At 36.4% G+C, this 22,841-nt stretch overlaps 1 protein-coding gene across 3 annotated transcripts in view; it reads right to left on the minus strand.

Annotated features, from left to right (window-relative positions):
- LOC443647 (stromal membrane-associated protein 1) overlaps positions 1-22,841 on the minus strand; it is an 80,148-nt gene that overhangs the window by 5,172 nt on the left and 52,135 nt on the right. For all 3 annotated transcript variants that reach the window (XM_018265502.2, XM_018265505.2, XM_018265503.2), the window contains 4 exons: positions 13,751-13,832; positions 6,435-6,559; positions 4,289-4,457; positions 3,241-3,566 (listed from right to left, as the gene is read on the minus strand). In XM_018265502.2, the coding sequence (XP_018120991.1) occupies positions 3,241-3,566; positions 4,289-4,457; positions 6,435-6,559; positions 13,751-13,832 (702 nt within the window). The remainder of the gene's footprint in view (positions 1-3,240; positions 3,567-4,288; positions 4,458-6,434; positions 6,560-13,750; positions 13,833-22,841) is intronic.

Raw genomic sequence — 22,841 nt, forward strand, 5'->3', positions numbered from 1 at the left:
AGAGATTAATAACAGACACCCATTACTGTCACATTGCACCTACACTATGTAATATTTCCTGATTAATTTTTTAACAAAATATGAAAATAAACTCCATTATCTGCACAATCTTCTCTCAACAAACTGCCATAAAGCTGAATGCAGGAGATTAAAATAACAGCAGGCAAAAACCATATGTTTTAAAGGACACGAGTGAAGTAGACATATTAAGTCATTTTTAAAGGGGAACCGTTGCTATTATAAATATCCCCTAAACAATAGATTGTTATTGATTCTATTCATGCATTTTTATGTTTTAGAAAAAAAAAAAAATTATATATATATATATATATATATATATATATATATATTTATTTATTATTTATTAGTGTGCTTCCTCAACACAACTTTTTAGCTACTGTAGCAACTCAACCATACTGTTTTTCAAAAGTGCACTGCAAAAGTGCACTGCAAACTGAGGACTGGAATAAGCCAATAAGAACAGGTAAAATATGTTGGCATATTTATTTACACCCATTGTAAATACATAAAAAATAAAATCACAGTTACACAGAAATTAAATGCCAAACAGACATGAGAGCCAGTTGGTCTCCAGCTCCCTAAAAAGGGAGTATTTTACTGTTCTAGGAGCCTTAAAGGGATTCTGTCATGGGAAAACATGTTAAAAAGCTGCTCCAGCAGAAATCTGCACTGAAACCCCTTTTTTCAAAAAAGCAAACAGATTTTTTTAAATTTTATTTTGAAATCTTAAATGGAATTTGACATGTCAATTTTTCAGGTGCCCCCAGCCATGTGGCTTGGTCTATGATAAACTTCAGCCACACGACTGCGGATCCGCTCCTCCGCTCTACCTGCACCTGAAAGCATTGTCTCTGCTCGGGTGCAGACAGAAACGGCAGATTTTGTAACCAAAACACATTTCTCAATGAAATCCACCCTGCTTGCAGGTGAAAAGGGGAGCAGTCAGGCAGTCGTTGCTCTGTCTGCAGAGAATCCATATCATCTGGCCCTAGCCTTACTGCTGCACTGCAAGTTGGAGTGTTACAGAAAAATGGGAAGGCATTAATGGTCAAAAGTTGAAATCAGAAAGTTTTTGCCAAATTTCATTCCTGTGGTCAATGCTTGTTTGGTCCAAATTTTATCAAGCAGCAGGACAACAAACTGAAGCATACTTAAAGGGGAAGGAAACCTAGCCGGCGCAAACCCCCCACCCCCCCTCCCGTTTGTTGCCCACCCTCCCTCCTCCCCCCTGGCCTACCCGTCCCGCTGGGCAAATGCCCCTAACTTGTTACTTACCCTTCTGCGCAGGTCCAGTCCAGGGAGTTCACCGACGACATCTTCTTCCACGCGATCTTCTTCCTGCTGTGAACGGCGTTTTGGCGCATGCGCAGTAGGATCATTTCGCCGGTACGGATCTACTGCGCATGCGCCAAAAGTCACGCGCATGCGCAGTAGATCGTACCGGCGAAATGATCCTACTGCGCATGCGCCGTTCAAATCAGGAAGAAGATCGCGTGGAAGGAGATATCGTTGGTGAACTCCCTGGACTGGACCTGCGCAGAAGGGTAAGTAACAAGTTAGGGGCATTTGCCCAGCGGGACGGGTAGGCCAGGGGGAGGAGGGAGGGTGGGCAACAAACGGGAGGGGGGGTGGGGGGTTTGCGCCGGCTAGGTTTCCTTCCCCTTTAAAGGGGAACTCCACAAAACTTAAGCTTTTTGAAAAGTAATCATAATTTCAAGCAACTTTGCAATATACATCAATTAAAATATATGCAGACTTTTCATGATTTTTAATGGTTTGGAACAGTTCCCTAAGCCTAGCCCCTGCTCTCTTGCTGATCTGTCTGACTACTTTGCTGAGCTGGCTGACTACTGTTACATTTTATCAGCAGCCAGCTGTCCTTGCCTGCATCCTCCAAACCCCACAATCCCCTGTACATGTGATTTCATTAAGGAACAGAACATCACAGTGCGATGCATTATGGGTTATATAGTTCCTGCATGCTGTCTGTAAGCTGTGGAGAATTTGTAACATCAGTGTTTAGTCCCTCCTTTCCTGCCAGGATTTCAAATGATGCAGAAAGAGAAGAACTTTTAAACAGTTGCATTTCAGCATAGAAAATGGCATTTATTTATACTTTTTGAAGAAACAGGTAATTGTGATGGGTATATTAGGGGTTTCAGTGCTATGTGGGCCTCTTTATCAAATGTTGGTTTGGAAGCCGGAGTTCCCCTTTAATTAGTTATGCAAAAACGATTCAGTGAAGAAACAGGATTCCATTGAACGGTTTGTTTATTAACCGTGGCTCATTATGTACGTTGAATTTCGCAAGGCTTTTATGTGCATTGGTGTTCAAAAGGTGTGATTTTACAACTTCCTACCATCCCCTGTGATCATGGTTTGATGGGGATGTGAATATGTACAGTTGGTTTAGTATATGTAAATATATACTTTTTATATGCTAGTGTATACATAATTCTGTATATGTATGTGTATATCATGTGCATATGTGAAGCAGTGCTTATTTGGAAGGGTCTGACTTCATGGACTTTTATCTTTTTTTACCCAAATAAGCTATGTAATCATCAAAAATTGCCCACAACCTAGTTGTAACTCTGGTAAGAGCTACAGAAGGGGAGGGTTGAAATGTTTAAGAAAATCTTAAAAAATTGACAGCTAGAATGGCAAAGGTCTGTAAAGCAGGAACTGCAGCAAATTCTTGTTCTAATGGATGATGAATTTAAAGTTTGATTTCACAGAACACTATAATTTCATACCAATTTCTGAGCAATTTAATGCTACCTATAATTTCAAAAACATTTTGATTATGGGTGATTCCAAAGTTCTGAACAGTGCTGTAATCAGTAAGGAATTAAATATTTTTTACTTGGAACCTACAAATGATAAGAAAAAGTGAACAAAGTAATAATAAGGGTTCAGAGCAGTACTGAAGCACTGCTATACCCTTTACAAGGAGATGACAGCAGAAAATAATGTAAAGCCTAGTTTAGTGTTGTTTCTGCACTGTACTACACAATGTGTTTGCACTGATTATGCTTCAATTAAAATGGTAATTTATGAATAACATCACTGCAAAAAACAATGTTGCCCAACAAGATAACATATACATATCTTGGAGTTCTTGCTTACCACTTAATCTGAAATTCATAAACCACAACTGTATTTTGTTAGCACAAAACTAAAAGGTATGGTTCAAAATCTTTAGTAAATTAGCTATACCTGAGAAAGGTTCCAAGGAGATGGTTGATTTTGTGGCATTCCAAACTTATTTGGTGGTGTGGCCATATTTCCCACCATTCCAGCTTGCGGCCCCATCATGGATGGTGGAAGTCCCATAACACCAGTTGGGGCATTTGCCACAAAGCCATTAGGCATACCCATTCCTACCATCATCCCAGCATTCTGTCCCATGCCTGGTATCGATGGCCCCATCATATTTCCCATTATACCAGCAGTAGCAATAGGAACCCCCATGGAGGGAAATGCTTGGAAATTGGTAGCTGGTTGTGCTGCATATGGCATGGGTGAAGAACCCATAAACATCCCTGCAATGACCAAAAAAAAGTAACATTATTATGTATGAATACAACTCATATACACTCTCATGAAGTGTTGAGACTAGTATTTTCAAAAAAGAAAAAAAACATATATAGGAAATTGCAGGAAAATACTGAAGGGCCCTGGGGCTTGTTCAACCATTTCAAAGATTTATTCTCCAGCATTGTAGCAGTTATTGCCCTATAACTCATATAACTTACCAGTTAAAGGCTGCTTTACTGAAGGACAGAGGCTCTTCTGCAAGACATTCTTTCATGTTATGAAGTGGTATATACATACGGTACATACGTTTTCCGAACTAATGCCAAAACTGCCATTTTGCAGGCCCTGCTATTATAGTTGAATACTGGGGAAAATATGGCTGTGTGTGTTCCTGCAGCTGCCACTATTTCATAAATAAGTTCTTTGTTGTAAGGGTTGAATGTTGAATTACGGCCCCCAAAACAACTCATTCTAATAGCCAAAATGCTGTAGCAATTGTACAATTTAAGAAAAGCAAACTCTCGCTTGTAATTCAAGAGCTTTCATATATATGATAAATTACAAGTTTCAATAAATAATATACAGATACAAATATATCCCTACAATATGATATGCATTTAAAACACAATCTTAAACTTGGACTTCATGTATGCAGTAGAACATTTCTAAAGCTTTACATAAGGGTTACAAATAATATTGCCCACAGATCCACTTAAAAATGTTATACCTGTAGTGTTTTGTTGCTGCATATTTGTTGTGCCATAAAGAGACAAGATGGAGTCTTTAGACAATGGCTTTTTTTGTGTGTCTTCAGATTTTGTTGTCTGATCTGTAAACAAATCCAGGTCACCAGATGACGAAGCTATAGTGCTACTTACAGGGTTGGTAGAAGTCACCTGTGAAAGGAAGACATCAAGAATAGATGCAAAATAAAACATTGCAAATATATGCAAAAGATAATAATGTAACTCTGAGAAGATAATTTATTTTTGTTTCCCCTAGAAGAGAGAAGAAACCATTCATATGGCATACTCTCAAAGGTAAACCTATCCCACATTATTTAAGTAAGTTTTAGAGATTGCTCCCTTAGGCAGGGGCAGACAATTACTTTCACTTTCCATTCAGCACTTTCTAGATGTCACTGCTCTCCACACATTCCTCTGTTCTCTCCAACATTTAATTGTGTAGTCAGTGCATGATGATGGACATCAGGTCCCCCATTCTGCTGCACAAACAAGATTCTGGGATGATGTAAGGCTTGTCTTAATAACAGGGTCCACAAAATGGCTCCTGCCTACTTGCTATAATTATGAATTCCAAGTCTGACAGAAACAAGATTCAAATAATTTATATTGTGTAATTAAAAGTTCATTTTGCTTGACTAAGGTGATAAAATAGGATTTTGAATAATTTTTTTGGGTGACCGGTCCCCTTTAAGAGGGGCTTGGTTGATTTCATGAACAAGCATAATATCCACGGCTATAGGTATTGGTACAGTATATAGTTTCAGTGGGTGTTAACCTTGGACTTTTTTCAACCCAAATTAACTATGTAACTATACTATACTAACTAACATATTAGCACAACAATGACATCTATCACACACCCATTAAATTGACCAGGGCCAGGTGGTGCTGCAATGGGGTAAATCTACAAATTTCAACGTTTTTTAAAAAATCACAATTAAATATTAGAAATAAATTAACAATATTTTAAAAACATATCTTATAAATTGTCATTTTGGTCCTGGTCTAAGACCGTTGTCAAGACTATGTAAATGTTAGGCACCCTCAGTGATTAAAATTGCTTAAAAGTGATTATAATTGCTTAAACTGCACCAGCCTGGGATATTTCTGTAGGAGCATCACGCCACAATCGTCTTCTACTTCTTCGGGCTTCTCCTTTGGCCCTGGTCCAGTGTGCATGCACAGTAGACTGAAAAACTGTTTTTTTGTTTCTAAGTTTGACTTTTCCCTCTACTGCACATGCAACCCCAGACAAGGGCAAAGAGAGGATTGAGGAGACTAGCCCCTACAGAAGCACTGTACTGTTACAATGGCAGCAATAAGGCAATTAATTGCAGACTAAAATCCATGGGCTTTTTCTTCTACTCCATATTAATAGTCCATAGCCAATCTTTTAATCAAGCAATCTTGTAATCAATCAAGATCAAATGATAACGTAAAAAATGAGAATCCCATTCACTTAGTTAGAAGTCATATAGTAATTTGAGAAAAGGGGCTGAGCCCACTATTTGGGATTTGACGGGAATCACAAACAAATTCTGAATTTGCATATGTAAATTAGCTCTAGGGGGGTTCAAAGATAATGGTGTGCTACGCATGTGGCTGAAAATGTTTCACTTCCTTGTTTGGGCAACAAAAGTCATGCAATTTTAGGATTTTGTTTGGCCAGGCAATTGGATTCAGCTGAAAAAGGCAGAATCCTGGATACAGTACATGCCTATAATAATTACATACAAAAACCGATACTATAATAATGGAAAAAATATTCAACAAACTGCAAAACATTCCACAATCACAGTCAATGAATTGCAACTCCCAACATTTACATTATCGTTCAAGCTACACAGCCAACTAACATACTGTCATATCAAAAAGCAATTGTGAGCAAGAACAGTGGCGGAACTACCGGGGGAGCAGGGGGTGCGAGCTGGCCAGGGCCCGCACCCCCTCAGGGCCCCCCGGCAGCTCACGCGCCACTGACAAATGCAGCCAAATGCAGCCGTACAGAGGGGGTGCGGCCCGGCTGCGCGTGACGCACCAGGGCCCGCCCCCCTCTAGTGACGCTACTGAGCAAGAAGACTACGAAAATATTTATTAAGTTAATTTTATCTAGAGAAACATATTTACCTGTGTTGGAAGAGTAGCTGAAACAGGAATGGGGTTAGAGACCATTGGACCAAATATATCTAAGTCATCATTTACTGCTGCTGTCGATGTATTTCCATTTGAAACAGGTACTTCAGCTGGAGCATCTGTAAATTGGGAGGGGAGAAATAATGTTTTAATATTCATAGTGAAATCCAAAATTAGAGCTAAAATTACATTAAAAACAAAAGTTCGCAAACTTAGATATCACCCATTTATAGCATGTTTAAGTTTTAAGATATTTTTGATTTTTAAATCAACTTTATAATTACCTACAACATTTTAGAGCTCATCACAGAAAAATTCACCCACTTTCTATTTATCAGTGGATGAGTTCACCATTTGATAAATACTTTTTCATTCCTGGGAGATTTTAAGAATTTTAAGTTCTGTTGTGGTGAGCTTTGATGTCACATTTTGATAAACCTGCCACTAAGTCCCAATTTCCTCAGCCTTGTTTTTTATTCTTAAATAAAAGGGATACTTGGCTTTGGGGCAAAAAACCTAGCAACTGCATTCACTGGTGGTGAGGTTCCATATATATTTGTGCAGTGTCCAAAATTTTTTAAATATTCATCCCACAAAGAAGGTCCGCACTCTCAGGACTTAAATTGAAATCAAAATGTTTTATTAACGAAAGAAAGGCCTCGGAGAGGCTGAAACGTTAGTCGTTTAGTTAATAAAACATTTTGATTTCAATTTAAGTCCTGAGAGTGCGGACCTTCTTTGTGGGATATATATATATATATATATATATATATATATATATATATATATATATATATATATATATATATATATATATATATATATATATATATATATATATATATATATATATATATATATATAAATAAAACTCAGAATACTAGCAGTTCAACATCACTGATCAATCACTGTTTTTGGTTTAAACTATATTTCTACATGGGAAAGTATTTACTAGTAGGTGTGGTAGAAAGTAATAGAAAACCACCAGATCCAACAGACATGACATGCATGCTGCTGATTCTGCGTGACTGAATCATTAATTGAGACTTGTTCAAAATAATAGCAGTGTTCAAAATCATAATAGCTTCACTCCAAATAATATATAATAAATAATAGTTCTATTACTGAGGTTATGCATTCTGTGAAAAAGCAGGTGTCAATTATGGTCCTTATTTAAGGAAGAAAGGAAGCAAATGTTGTGCATGCTGGTTATAGTGAGTTTCTGAAAATCTGAGTAAAATGGGTCTTCCAGACATTGTCCAGAACAGCATACTTTGATTAAAAAGTTGATTGTAGAGAGGAAAACATATAAAGTGGTGCAGAAAATGATAGGCTGTGCAGTTAAAATGATCTCAAATGCTTTAAAGGAAAACTATACCCCCCAAACAATGTAGGTCTCTATTAAAAGATACTGAGTAAAACAGCTCATGTGTAAAACCCTGCTTCATGTAAATGAACCATTATCATAATAATATACTTTTTTAGTAGTATGTGCCATTGGGTAATCATAAATAGAAAATTGCCATTTTAAAAAATAAGGGCCACCCCCTGAGATCGTAAGATTCACTGTGTACACATACAAACCACATGTAAGGTCACATGAGCCAATTAACAGACAGAGTTCTGCCTTTTGCTTCCTCACTTCTTCCTGTTACAGTTAGAGTTGTAGTATTTCTGGTCAGGTGATCTCTGAGGCAGCACAGATAGAGTCACGAAATGGTGGTTCAAGGCAAGAGATGTAAAAGGGCAATATTTATGTTAAATATATTCCAGTTTGGTAAGATTCTTTAATATGTCATTCAATTTGATATAAACTATCTGTTGCTTAAGTATTCATTTTGGGGGTATAGTTTTCCTTTAAAATGGCAACCAAAACATTAAAGGAAAGCTACCATTCTAATGGAGAGAAGAAAAGAAGAATCTGTACTGTTACAATTGTGAAGCCAAGCTACAGTGAAGCATGGTGGCACAAGCATCGTGATATGGGGGTGTTTCTCATACTATGGTATTTGGGCCTATTTATTGCATACCAGGGATCATCAATCCGTTTCAATACATCAAAATACTTGAAGAGGTCATGTTGCCTTATTAAAAAAAAAATGCTCTTGAAATGGGTGTCTCATAAAGACAAGAACCACAAACACACCAGTAAACGAGCAACATCTGGGTTGCAAATAAACAAGATTGACGTTATGGAGTGGCCAGCTTAAGCCCCAGACATTAATCCAATAGAAAACATCAAAAATGCTCTTTTTGATGCAAAACCAAGAAGTGCAAAAGAATTGTAGAATGTAACAGGTACCAGAAGTTGGTAGACACAATTCAACACAGATGTGCAGCAGTTCTCCAAAACAGTTTTTTAGAAAGTGGTTATACAACTAAATATTCGTTCTGTGATTCAAATTAAAGCAAAATTTTGAAAATGTTTAAGTTTATACAGTGAATGTTTGAGTCTGTAAAGAATGAAGACACTGCTATTTGCTGGAAGAGAATAATATTCCCTTATTTTACAAATATGATAAATGTTTCATGTTTTGATTCGGAATAGAATGTGCAGTGTTCCCAATGCATTTGTGTGTATGGAAATAAAAGCTATTGTAAGGATTTAGAGCTTTATTCACTTTTATAACACACTGCTATTATTCTGAACACAACTGTATAAGAAGGTTATCAAAATTACATGCTGTTTAACTTTATTTTTTTTTACATTTTCCCCACATTAAAATTGTGGAATTAAATTTGAAAACCAAAAATGGCTTAGAACCATTTATGGAGCTTATTATAATTTCTACATTATAAAACAGGATCAGGTTGGCTCAACTACATGGGGATCCATTTTGGCTCCCAAACCAACAGATTAAGCATCCCTGCTATAAAGGAAATAATCTATTATGTTAACATTTCCTAATATGAAAACCTTTAATGGCGCTACAGTTTGAGATTTTTTAATCTGTATTACAACTGGCCTGTGTATAAACAGATATACAGTTCAAATGAACAATCACACTATATTCTATGAACAGGTTGCCATAGTAATGTTAAGTGGTAGTATTCCATGGTCCATTTATTCACAAGCTTTTTTTATTCCATAGCAAGGTTTCAACCAAATTTTTAAGCATCTCGTACTGAAACACAGATTGCCTTTTTAAAATACTTCACTGCAAAAAGCTCAGTTTTCAAATGTATCAAAATGCTTCTAAATGTTAAAAGAAGCTAATTGTTTTGCTAGAGAAAGTTAGTATGTTTTAATCTATTTTTGTAGTCCTCTGAAATAAAACATCTTTTTGGTATAGCATGTTGCTGGCTTGAAGCTTAAAGGGAGATGGTCATGATGGTGGTGTTTTAAATATAGTGCATGGTCTGCCTAGCAAATGATACAATCTTCCATTGAGCAAAACCTTTTTTTTCCCTAATTTTATTAATATTGTAATTGCAGACATCTCTACATTATGCATTAATCTGTGTTTGCAGAAAAAGTCAGCACAGCACCATGCAAGTGCTTTCAGACAGCTACTGTTTCAGCCAATCTATTTCTGGCTTCCAGTCTTGCACAAAAATCTCTCCTACTCTCCTGTTTTTTGGAATGGTTGGGGTGTGAGTTTCAGGACTTTTTACCTCTTGCTGCATTATTTACAAGTATATGCACAGCCTAAACTATACAAACTGATAATGAAAGTCTGGAACTATTAGCATACGCCAAGCATGTTAGTGCTCTGACAGCAAGAAGCAGATGGAAATAGACCTGCTTGGATAGGCTATTGCTTCACCTGTGTACAACCTGCTATGCCATTAAACAAACCAAATGCAAAACCCTTACAACTACCTAATAAAAGGCATTAATTTTGCCCAAGAGCAGTAATTTATATCAACCAATACATCTAGTTATTTTAAAGCTCTGGACAACTAAATGTTCTTACTTCTTATAGATGTCATGTACTTTTCCAAGTGCACTTAAAGGTAAACCCTCAAATAATGTAGGTCTCTATAAAAATATATTGAATAAAACAACTAACATTTAAAACCCTGCTTCATGTAAGTAAACCATATTCATAATAATATACTTTTTTAGTAGTATGTGTCATTGGGTAATCCTAAATAGAAAACTGCCATTTTAAAAAATAAGGGCCGCCTCCTGGGATCGTAAGATTCACGGTGCACACAAACAAACCATACAAGTTAGGTCACATCAGCCAATTAAGAGACAGTGCTTCCACACTTCTTCCTGTTACAGTTAGAGCTGCAGTATTTCTGGTCAGGTGATCTCTGAGGTAGCACACAGACCATCACGAAATGGTGGTTTTAGGCAAGAGACGTAAAAGGACAATATTTACCTAAATATATATTCAAGTTTGATAAAATTCCTTAATATGCCAGTTAATTTGATATAAACTATCTGTTGCTCAAGTATTCATTTTGGGGGTATAGTTTTCCTTTAAGTAAATAATTAAAGCTGGTATAAACCCTTTTATAGAATCTTTTTATTTTTTAGGAACAATCTGTGCATCTGTACATAGCATTATTTAAAAACATTCTTTATTTTCAGCGGTTTCTTTTCTTTTTTTTTTTTTTAATGCATTTTAACTGCTGTCTGGATGCGTTTCGGTCATTGGATTTTTAGAGACAGTCTCTGAGGAAGCCAATAAGTGAAATGCGTCAAACTTGATGCCATCAGGAACAACCCAACCAGAAAAAAAAAACACCAGCCAAAAAACTATTTGCCAATGCGACTGGATGATAAACGCATTTGATGTATATGCAATGCTTTCAATAACTTCTGAGAAAACTGTTGCTGGTCCTATCTAGCAACTGTGGCATACAAGTGCCTGGGACCATAGATTGAGACTTCTAATTGACGATATGTATTGCATTGCTGTTCGATATAATTGAGTACCCATTCACACCATATTTGCATTGTGGACCTAATGATGATTCTTTCTTACATTTTCTTAATGTGAAAATTAACTTCAGAAAAATGAAGCGATGCGTTGGTTTTACTGCCGGCAATTTCAATTATTTCCAATTTCCAGACTATTTTCTGGAGATTTGTCGCCCGCAGTCGTACATTTTTATTGAGGGCGACAAATCTCTCCATCAACCACTGCCCTTTCAAGTAAACAGACAGCTGTTAAATTTCCCTCTGGTGAAATGAAAACTATAATAGAAATATACAACACGCCTAAGTCTGCATTTACTGTGAAACGCTGTATTTTCAACACAGCTGAAGGTGCTACACTATGAACAATTAACATTGCATTGCTCAATAGGGTTACTGGATTCAACTGAGCCCCCGCTGAGATTGCTCGGCCCTAGTGCAGTTGAACCCCCCCCCTGCAGTTATATCCCTGCACTTATTCTCTTCCTATCTTTCACGGTTACCTGATATAACATTTTATATGGCTACAGATCCTCTAAGTTAACAAGATGCAATAAGAAAGATCAAGTCTGTGCTGTAAAAGAGTTATCACTGCTCTGAGATTGTACCTTTGATGTAGTGGCTTGCTTGCTGAACAGTTTTCTTTTACTGGCTGCATCTGCTAGTGCTAAGCATTACCCCATGTGAACCTAATGCTAAGATGATGATAATGACAAAAAGCACCTAAAAAAATCCAGAATTATGTAAAACCTCAAGAAGTAATCAAAGATTTGCATAAGGCAGAATCAAAAAAGGGGCATACATAAAATGAAAGGTAATCATGTAAAATCTACATCGCTACATGCAATAAAACACAACACAACCGACCGTAAAGTTATTGTGAATAATTCACTTCAATAATGACTTTCAGGCTCTTTCTGTTTTGCAGTGTTTGACTGCAATTCTGATGGCGCCATATAAAAGATGCAATTTCTGTAAGTATGAATAGGGGAATTTGTAATGGCTCCATTTAGCAGACTATAAAAGTACATGAGAATGTGAAAAACAGCTATATCACACAAAAGAACAGAGATATGTTTTCTGAAATAAAAACTGTATTTACAACCTATTGTCTGCAATTATGTAAAATGAATGCTTAAGAACAAGGCAGGTGTACAGAAAAGAATGTTTGAGTCCTGAAGAGAACTTGCAAATCAAAATAAGAAAAAAAAACGTGCAATGTTTTGGCTGTTTTGCAGTACTTCTGAAACTTGTCTGGATCATTTGATTGTATGTATTTCTTAAGAAAATTTTTCATACAACTCCATAAAGACGAATTAGAATGTGATTAACTAGTCAGATTGATCACAGATGCCGATAGCTCTACCCCTTTATCATTGTGCTCAAATTCATCTAAAGTCCAATCATATCTGATAGATTCAGAATGATCTATTAGAAAATGGTACACAGTGTTCAATTTTATCAGTGCCTATACTGGACAAGTAGAAAGGAAAAAATAAATAAAACATTGCCCATAGCCAACAATGTGAATCAACATCTCAGACCAGTTCAGAGAAAAAAAAAATCCTGGATGTTTTGGCCAATGATAAATAACGATTTTAAACTAATCGACTGAACTGGTGTATCTTAAGTCCATAGCCTTGAGCAAAAAAATCAAGTGAACATGTGCCACACAGACAAAACAAACATGTAGCTCTATGCTTGCACATTAAGCCCAATATACTGTATATCACAAATTCTATTCTAATCCTTTTACAACCACTTGTAATCGAAGTACACAATGATGTAAAAAAAAACAAAAACAAATGGCTACATATATTTACATTTGTTCATCTACAGCATAAAAGGACAGCTCATCCAATAAAAGACGTTCTTTCTCAGAAGACAGGGTAACATTGCTATCTCGCAGCTCAGAGTAAAATTTAATTTAAGAAGATGAAATAAAACGACAACACTACCTGCTATTAAAGGACTCCAGCATAACTTACATTCATTCTTGAAAGGGACTGAATAAAAAAAGGCAATGGTGATTTTCCCAGTGCAATATGAATATGTACTTTTGTATAGGTGTACAAAAAAAAAAAAAAAATACAATAGTATTTTATACTTCATATACTAACACAAAAAAACCTATATTTAAATGTTGAAATGTCATTATCCAGCAGTTCTTTGAAGATGACTTTGATAGAATTTCCTTCCCTAAGGAGCTCATTACTGGTATTTTGGTGGAGACTGCACTGCTGACAGATATAGACCCCTTATTAAACATTTTCTTTTATAGAGGGCTCTCAGCAGACTTAATCATGCCATTTTCAAGCACAGCTAACAATATCACTTGGCATATGGTAGATAAAAGCATGATGTGCCATTCAGTAAAGGCTTCATTGTAGTCATTTTAAAATGTAACAATGAAGAGTGTTCATTATTTATTACTTACCAAGCCCCAGCAGATCAACGGTCAGTTCAGGAGACTTCTTTGGACTGGCTTTAACCTCTAATGGCAGTTCCTTTTTCAATAACTGTGCAAAAGAAGCAAAAATAATTAATTAGCAGTCCTGAAATATATCATTAATATAGCTTAACACTTATAAAAGCACACAAATCCTATTTGAACCCTTTTTGGAACATGCTGCGTGTTCGGGGGTTACAATTAATATGCCTGATATGTGTAACATGAGAAACACTATAGCAGTGCCAGATGAAACATTAAATTACTCATACAGACAGATTGGCCTGCAGCGTTGTTCAGTTTGTAGACAAACTTACTCAAGGCATATGAAGAAGTAGAGCTAGTGTCTAAAAAAAAAACTAACTGGCATAAGAATACTAAATAAGATAAGAATGCTAAATAAATTAAGCAAGCCACAATGCATAAAAATAAACACATACAATTAAGCACATTTCTACATTTTGAAGTGAACTGTCCTATTAAAGTGAGCATTGATTAAAGCAGAAAGTACAGTTGGAAATGTCTTCATTGCTTTACCATTAATTGGCTATGATTTTGTTTGAAGTGACATGGAGCATGTTAAGGACAAACACTATAATGTTTATGGTCAACCTACAATTAAAATTGTAACCAATAAGATGGAGTAAGGTACAGAGCATGGGTGTGTTTGCGAAATGTGTAACCTCAAATTCATTAGCAATGGAAACTTTTGGGCAATTTGCTCAGAATTGCAAATACAATTTTTGCATATAATGCTCTAGGCTATTATGTTTCAGATGTTGCCATACTTGATATATTTATTTAAGCTGTCATTGGACTTGGGGAAATGCAAAAAGAAAAAAAAATATTTCAAAGACATATTCAAAAACATACAGAACATTCAAGTTGAAACATACGGATTTGCATAGTTAACATGCAAATTCCTTCTACTAAATCAGACAGGGGATATACTTTAGGCACATACAAATTTACCTATAACTTAAACTTGCAGTTATATAATACTGTTATACTAAATTACAGTTTCGATATTGCCACAATAATGCAAAAATAAATAAATGATCTGTTTAAATCCATCAATTGTTTTTTCTAAGAATGTATTTTCTTTTTACCAACAGAAAATGCATACTAATAAAAGGGACCTAATTAAGTGATGACAGTACAGGTATGGGACCTGTTACCCATAATGCTCGGGACCTGGGGCTTTCTGGATAACAGATCTTTTTGTAATTTGGATCTTCATACCGTAAGTCTATTAGAAAATCACATAAACATGAAATAAACCCAATAGGCTGTTTCTGCTTCCAATAAGGATTAGTTATATGTTAGATTGTATCTTGTACAATGTACAGTGAGAAAAATGATATCCTTTTTAAAAATTTGGATTATTAGGATAAAATTAACTCTATGGGAGACTGCTTTTCCATAATTCAGTTTTCGGATAACGGATCTCATACCTGCATTCCTTTAATACCAATATAAAATGCTCTTGGTAAATACTATCTGGTAGTAATTATGAGCATGCACAACAAGGGATTACTTGCCTTTATTATTTGCAGCCTAATTAAGACATGCTTTAAATGCAGGTTATTCAAACCTTTCATCATTATATTTAGATCACACGACTTATATAATATGCAAAATGCAGATGCTACTAGGTAGCAGTAGTAACATCATTACTGGTCTTTATGTCCTTCATACACACAGTTATACTGTATTTTCTACTACAAATTATGTTTATATAGCCATGACAACAACCATACCACAACTCCAAGGTTGACTAAGTGACCATCCCCCACAGTTTGGAATCCCATGCTGTATTAGGCCAAACAGCATAAGAGGATGCCCAAAATGTATGGATGATTTTGGACATTCTAACACTCATTTTGGTCTTTCTAAAAAACAAAAATCACTGCCTATAAAATGACAGTAATTGCTATAGTATTAAAACAAATAAGTTAGAATCTTTGAGCTCTGCTTGTCTATGTCTGTCTCAGCAGAGCTCTGGACATGTCCTAATGGTGCTTCCTCAGAAACACAGTACTAGGGGCTCATTTATCAACACTGGGCAAATGTGCCCATGGGCAGTTACCTATAGCAACCAATCAGTGATTAGCTTTTTGAAGCTAGCTGCAAGTTGAACAATGAATGCAGCAATTTGATTGGTTGCCATGGGTTACTGCCCATGGGCAAATTTGCCCAGTTTTGATAAATGACCCCCACTTAGTATGATGCAGGTAACCAACCAAAGCTCTGCCCTCAGACAGAAAAAGGTGAACTGCAGTGTTCTGAGAATCACTGACTCCTATGGGTAGAGCATGGGAAAGCACAGATTGCTGATGCTAGTAAGGGTTTTTGTGGGACCACCGCAGACCAATATTGGCTCCAAAAATTTGGGCTACTACAAAACATGATGGATAAAATTCCTGAGATCTGTGTGTGCATTCTCTTACATAATAAAGCTCTGCACAAAATGGCACAGTGAAAACATTTTGCTTAATCAGGGGGTGTTCCAAGGCCCATTGCTGTCTTTTGGTGCCACCTCACACCCCTCGGTTACTTTTCTAACTGTTGGAGCGGGGTGAGGGAAGGTTGCAACGCAGGTGCAGAGAGTGCAATTGCGCTTAGAATTTTGGTCCTTGAAGTTACTAGGAATGGCTTTGAAGGCTGCCGCCTAAGTTTGTCAACTCACCGAATGCCTAATGCCCCCCTGAGCTTAATTCAGTTAGAAGGAAAAGAAACAAAAACAGCAACTGAGATTGTTATATAGACTTTTTGAAAAATGTTAACTGCCCATTTATGTGAGTGTCCTGCTGTGTAGAACAATTCAGCTAATTATATTTTCAAAAAATGCATGTTATATAAAGGCCTTGCAACAGTATTCAAAAGCTTTGACCAATCCTCTCATTTTAATGATAGCAAATCATATCAATGCAATCTTGTTCCTTGTATTATTATTATTATTTTTCAGAACGGAAACTCAATATCGGGGTTTTTTTGTTACAGCAACTAGCATAAAATTTGAATCCACACACGAATATTCAATAGAGTGGGCACTGATTGGGCATTGAGTTTACATCAATATCAACTTGAATAATTTTGGACTACGCTGATACTAGGTTTACAGACTGTTCGGATCCAAGTCTGTACAAACTGCAATCAGAAGCAAGAATAAACAAATTTATTTCAAGCATAACCATGGGCATGAAAAGTTACATGGATGAAAAAAAAGTTCCTGGAAAGACCCCTTCTCCTTTCCTCAAACACACAGTTTGCCCCCTTCAATAACAACCAGTTAAACTTTCAGGTTAAGAAATCTTAATCAAGTGATTGCAGAAACTTTGTGCAGGTCCGATCTGGCTTAAATCAGTTTTAGCGAATGATTAATGCTAATTAAAGTCCATATGGTGTCTGTTAACCCTACTGCGATAGTCTGCTCCTTCAAAACTTTTAAGGCAAATAGCGCATTATCGGGCATGTAAGCTGGTGCAGTTTGGGAGGGGTGCTTTCAGGGACAATATCTTTGAAGTAAGGGTTCATTAAAAAAAAAAAAAAAAAAAGTAATGGAGGTGCATAGATGCAAAGGAACATAAAAACAAAATGACTCACCAACAAAGACAAAACACATATTCTACTTCCGCATATTAACTTGCCAATTTATAGCCTCATCTACATGTTTTGATAGATGCCACAATTGCACAAGAAAGAGCTGTATTGTGGATCAAAACAAGTTTATGCTAATAAAGTAATAAATAAGGCTGAACACAAATGAAGAACCTAAATCCAAAATCTTACAGTTCCATTCTGACCCTAACTACCGATATCTATGTAGTGCGGATATTGGTCGGTTCAGAGATTGCGCAAGTTTAAACATGTTCTAAGATAATGGTTCATGGAAAATCAGTAGATGAAGATGTGAATAGAAACCATATTTCCTTACCCTACTATGTGTGATGTCTTGTACACATTCTGTCCGTTCAGTCAGAGACTGCAGATTGGCCTGTGTATAGCCACTTTAGTCTACTCTACCTGCAATACATTGTGTAGCTAAGTACTCCATTTTCTGCCCAGGAAATGTATTCAGCTCCTACTGGGTGATCACAAGTAAAATTAGCCCCAGAAGGAGAAGCAAACAATAGAATTGTTCCTTTTAAACAGGTGACCAGTTAGGTCATACTAAATATGTACCTTTTTAAAGCTTAAAGGAGAAGGAAATGTTAAAACTAAGTAGGCCTTATCAGAAAGGTCCATCTATATATACCAGTAAACCCCCAAAGTAATGTTGCTCTGAGTCCCCTGTCAAAAGAAACACTGCATGTCTTTCCTTCTATTGTATACACATGGGCTTCTGTATCAGACTTCCTGCCTTCAGCTTAAACATCATTGCCCTGGGCAAGAGCATGCTCAGTTTGCTCCTCTACTCCCACCCCTCCCTCTCTCTCTACTGTAATCTGAGCCCAGAGCAGGGAGAGACTCAGGCAGGAAGTGATGTCACACCACATTCATACTGCAGCTCCTATTCTAAACAAACAGAGTTTTTAGAGCTTTTTACTCAGGTATGGTAAAACATTCTACAGAATAAATATAGCATTCTAGCTTGCACTATTGCAGCTAATCTATTGGCAATAAAATGCCTCCGTAGCTTTCCTTCTCCTTTAAATGTAAATCAACCAGAATGCATGCAAATAGGTTACAGATTTATGCTTCTGCCATCTTTACACTTATTTGCCTATTCTGAATAATTTCCAAAGGCTTCCAGTTAAGTAAGAATGACAAGCTACTTTTATCTTGTCAATACTTGACAACTTCTTCTTACAATACTACTCATTTTAACTAAGCATTATATAACACGATAAGAAAAACAGTGTCCCACAGAAGCGCATAAAGTCTTAACTATATACTAACCAGTAAGAAGGAATGGCAATATACAGAAAATAAACCTACTGGCACTTCTTGAATGACAAATTGCAATCAATAGGGCAATGCGGATTTGGACCACAGCATTCAGTTCATAAGATTTTGTGCAGCTGCGCAGAGATTAGGGGTATATCTATCAAGACATTAATTAAAGCAGGGATCCCCAACCTTTTGAACCCATGAGCAACATTCAGAAGTAAAAAGGATTTGGGGAGCAACACTAGCATGAAAAATGTTCTTGGGGTGCCTAATAAGTGCTGTGATTGGCCATTAGGTAGCACCTGTGTGGATTGTCAACCTACATTGAGGCTCTGTTTGGCAGTGCACCTAGTTTTTATGCAACCAAAACTTGCCTCCAAGCCTGGCATTCAAAATTAAGCTCCTGCTTTGAGGCTACTGGGAGCAACATCTAAGGGGTTGGAAAGCAACATGTTACTCACGAGCGACCACTGAATTAAAGCATAAGGCAATCATCATTATAATATCTGGAGAGAGGACTATATTTTCCTATCTCAAAAGCACTACATTTTCTTTCAAAATAAGCCATGGTTTTCATGTAGCCCTGTATTCCACTGGAAACTCAGTAAGCAAGAAGATCTTCCAAAGGTGGTATCCGGCTAATTAATTGTAATGACTGGAACAGGGGCAAGGACCGCATCAATGAGCCAATGTGTTCCTTGATCCAACGTGAAACTAAAACCTGCCCAAACAACATCTGGAAGATTTTTACCAGATATCTGTCTGATAGCCAACCAGCAAGTAGGATTGTTTATGGGGGTTTCCTGGTGCTTTAATTTTCATAATGGCTATAAGAAAGTGTATGTATTTCTGTATTTCACAACTTTCTTTTGACCAACTTGGATTTGTTCCACACTAATAAATGGTGAATAGCAGTGGATAACCATGTTGTATACATTGGTCATTTTTTTGGTGAAATAAATGAACACTGTGGATTGTAAGCAGTTCATAAAGGGAACATGTGTCATCATCAAAGCACTGGTTACCGCAAGTGTAAGATATGCAGTGGGCTATGATAGAAAATGTGAAGAGAACTGCAAATGACAGATGAAACAAATAGTGGAGGTATTTTTCTGTGGCCAAAACTCTATACTGACTTCATTTGCTTTCCACGAAGAGTAATTTCCAATTACTGCACTAGGACTTGTATTTCACATATGCTGATTAAACTAAATCTTTTGTCTGCTTTCATTAAATAGGAATTGTAGCTATTGCGCATAAAGTAATTGGGTTTGTACACATTACCTAGCTTGCCATAAAGCTATAAATGATTGCATAAACAGTTGAGAATTCCCACAAGGAGATAAATGAATGCTGGCAAATTACTGGGACCTCCCAGAAGACCTGCAGATGCAACTATAACTTGTTAGCTCTTAACCTTGTAGAACGCTTTCTATAACAATTAGAACATACTATAAAGCAATCACAACAATACACAGAAAACCCTCCCCTTACTGCATCAGAACTGTACAGCCCAGCTATATGCTAATACAGGGGTACCCAAAAGGTAGATGGAGTACTACCAGTAGACCTTTAGCTGGTAATCAGTAGATCTCAAGACACTGTCCACAATCAGCTTGTCTTAATCACCCTCCTGTTTCATTCTTTTCATTCAGATACTTATGTTAAGGTTACATAAGAAATTGTTTTGGTTAAATATAGCAAAATACATTTTCTCATAAATCAATATTTGAGTACTATCTTCCATGGAACAGAATGCTAACAATGCTTTTATGGATGTAGATCATAATAGGACAACATGACTAAAATTATATCTCACATTAGCAAAGTATGGGTACTCCCGTGCGGATATTAGCATGTATAATATTCTTGCAAAATATACACTTGTGACTACATTACGGCAGTCATTCTTTTTAGCAGTGAATAGCAATATCATATCATTGGGTTGTACTGTATAGCAATGTATACAATGCATACAATGCATACTGTGCGTATGTTTTGATTTAGCCATGAAAATTTGTACAAGCTGTTATCTTTCTGTTGTTTCTACCTGCCAGATACTTTAGTGATCATTTCCATATCTTGCATCAAATACCCCTGGCATTTATATTGATCATATTCTATCCTAGGAAAGGTTTTGCAGTTTGGAGGAAGGCACTGTTACAATAAATTCTTTAAATCTGTACAAGCCAGAAATCACCATAAAACTATAAATATCTGTTACAGGCACCCTCACAAGACATGGAGCTTTCCAGGTCAGTTGTAAAACAATATGCATCCAATATATTTCTCTATAAATATATATGCATTATTTTGGTATTAAGTCATATACCTTGTAACAGAAATGGGTGTTAAATTCTGGCAGATTTACCAAGTCAGGTTTGTCCCAAAAACACAAAAAAATAGTTTTCCTTGGTAAAATAAAAATATTTTTTATGGCACTGTGCAAAAATTATTTTCAAACTGAGGGCTCATTGCGTCTTCCTGAGCAGAGGGGGCAGTAATCACTTGCAAGGCATGTCATGACACAAAGCCTCTGGGACTGCCAGCTGGGTGGCTTTGGGTTGAAATTTTGGGGGCCATTGCTAGTTTGGGTTCAGGGTTGGGTTCAGCTGAGACACATCACTAATGCCTACACTATTTATGCCCTTTCTGAATACAACAGAGAATAAACTCCTAAAGTGCTTGCAAGCTATCCTTATGAATCATGGGTGAACTATTCTGTTCTGTGATGGGGTGTGCCTGCTGCCAATGCATAGCGAGTGCCTTCTGAATTCCGGATAATACAGATAAGAGAAAGGAGAAGTAGAAAGGATGGTATGCAGACGGAGAAAGAATTTAGACAGCAGCTATAGAAGGTTTTTTATAACTTTTTGAAGCGGTGATGCATGCATCTGGATTGCAATTGGTTTTAGAGTAGATGTCCCCTTTGAAAAGTTTAATGTATTATATACTTTAATACAGGATAGGAATTTCCCTGGTTTTAGTAAAGTGAACAAATGAAAAAAAACAAAAAAAAAACAGCAGCCTTGATGTCACTATGGATTGTGTATACCATTATTATTTATTAATATTCATATTTGTAAATATTAACACATATATAAAGCACCAACATATTCAACAGTGCTGTGCAATACACAAACCAGAAATAACAAAAATATTGACTTATATAGTAGGTAAAAAGATGCTGCCCAGCAGTTACAATCTTAATAGAGATGGAACAATCTGAAAGGAGGGTCTTGTCTGCATTCAAAACTCCAAAGTTTGAGAGTACAAACGAGACCAAAATCCTTTGCAAATGTGGTAATTCCCTGGCCAGTTTGTGGGTTAAAAGATGGAACTAATTCATTGGTCGCGGGCCCAGTGGCACTGAACAGAATTTATTGGAAGTAAACATGTGCTGCATGCCATGTCGGATCACATTGTAAATAATGAAATAATATCTGTCAAACCATTTATGCTAGAGTAGAATAACCCCCAGTTCACTGTATATTGATTTAAAGTACTTGAGGAGATTAGAGCTGATCATCTAAGATTTATTGTGTATGCAGAGAAACATTCTTGCCTTTTACAACAGCATATTTAGAACATGTTCACATTTTCATGGTTACTTATCCTTTAATCTGTAGCTCTGTGCATGGTGAAGATAATTTATATATCAACTTTTTCAGATATTTATGATATGATAGTATACCGCAAAGAGTTAAAAAAAAAAAAAAAGCCAATATGAAAAAGACTGTAAAGACAAGGGGAAGACAGCAGGAGGGGCACTGGGATGGCTCAGAAATCACTAGATGCTACTTACTGCCCATGCACATAATCAAGCTGCCCTTTTTTTTTTTTCTTAATTACACATATCTTTCTAAAATTGGCACATCAAAAGTATCCACAATGTTCACGGTGATGTCTAAATGGTAACCAATAAATACATCTGATCACATCAGATCTGGTTTTCCAAATAAAATGACCTGGATAATGAACTTCTCTAAGAAACGGAGCAGTTTCAAAAAGGGAAGAATTATATAAAGATATTTCACGGGATATACAGTAAGGCTAATGGAACACGTGGTGTTTTATCACCAGCTGAGAAAATGCATATGTGCATAAAATCACTACCACTGTGGTTTTAAAGGAACAGTAACACCAAAAAATGTAAATGTTTTAAAGTAATAAAAATATAATGCAG

Source organism: Xenopus laevis, chromosome 5S (assembly GCF_017654675.1).
Source record: "Xenopus laevis strain J_2021 chromosome 5S, Xenopus_laevis_v10.1, whole genome shotgun sequence".
In the NCBI taxonomy this organism is placed as follows: Eukaryota; Metazoa; Chordata; class Amphibia; order Anura; family Pipidae; genus Xenopus; species Xenopus laevis.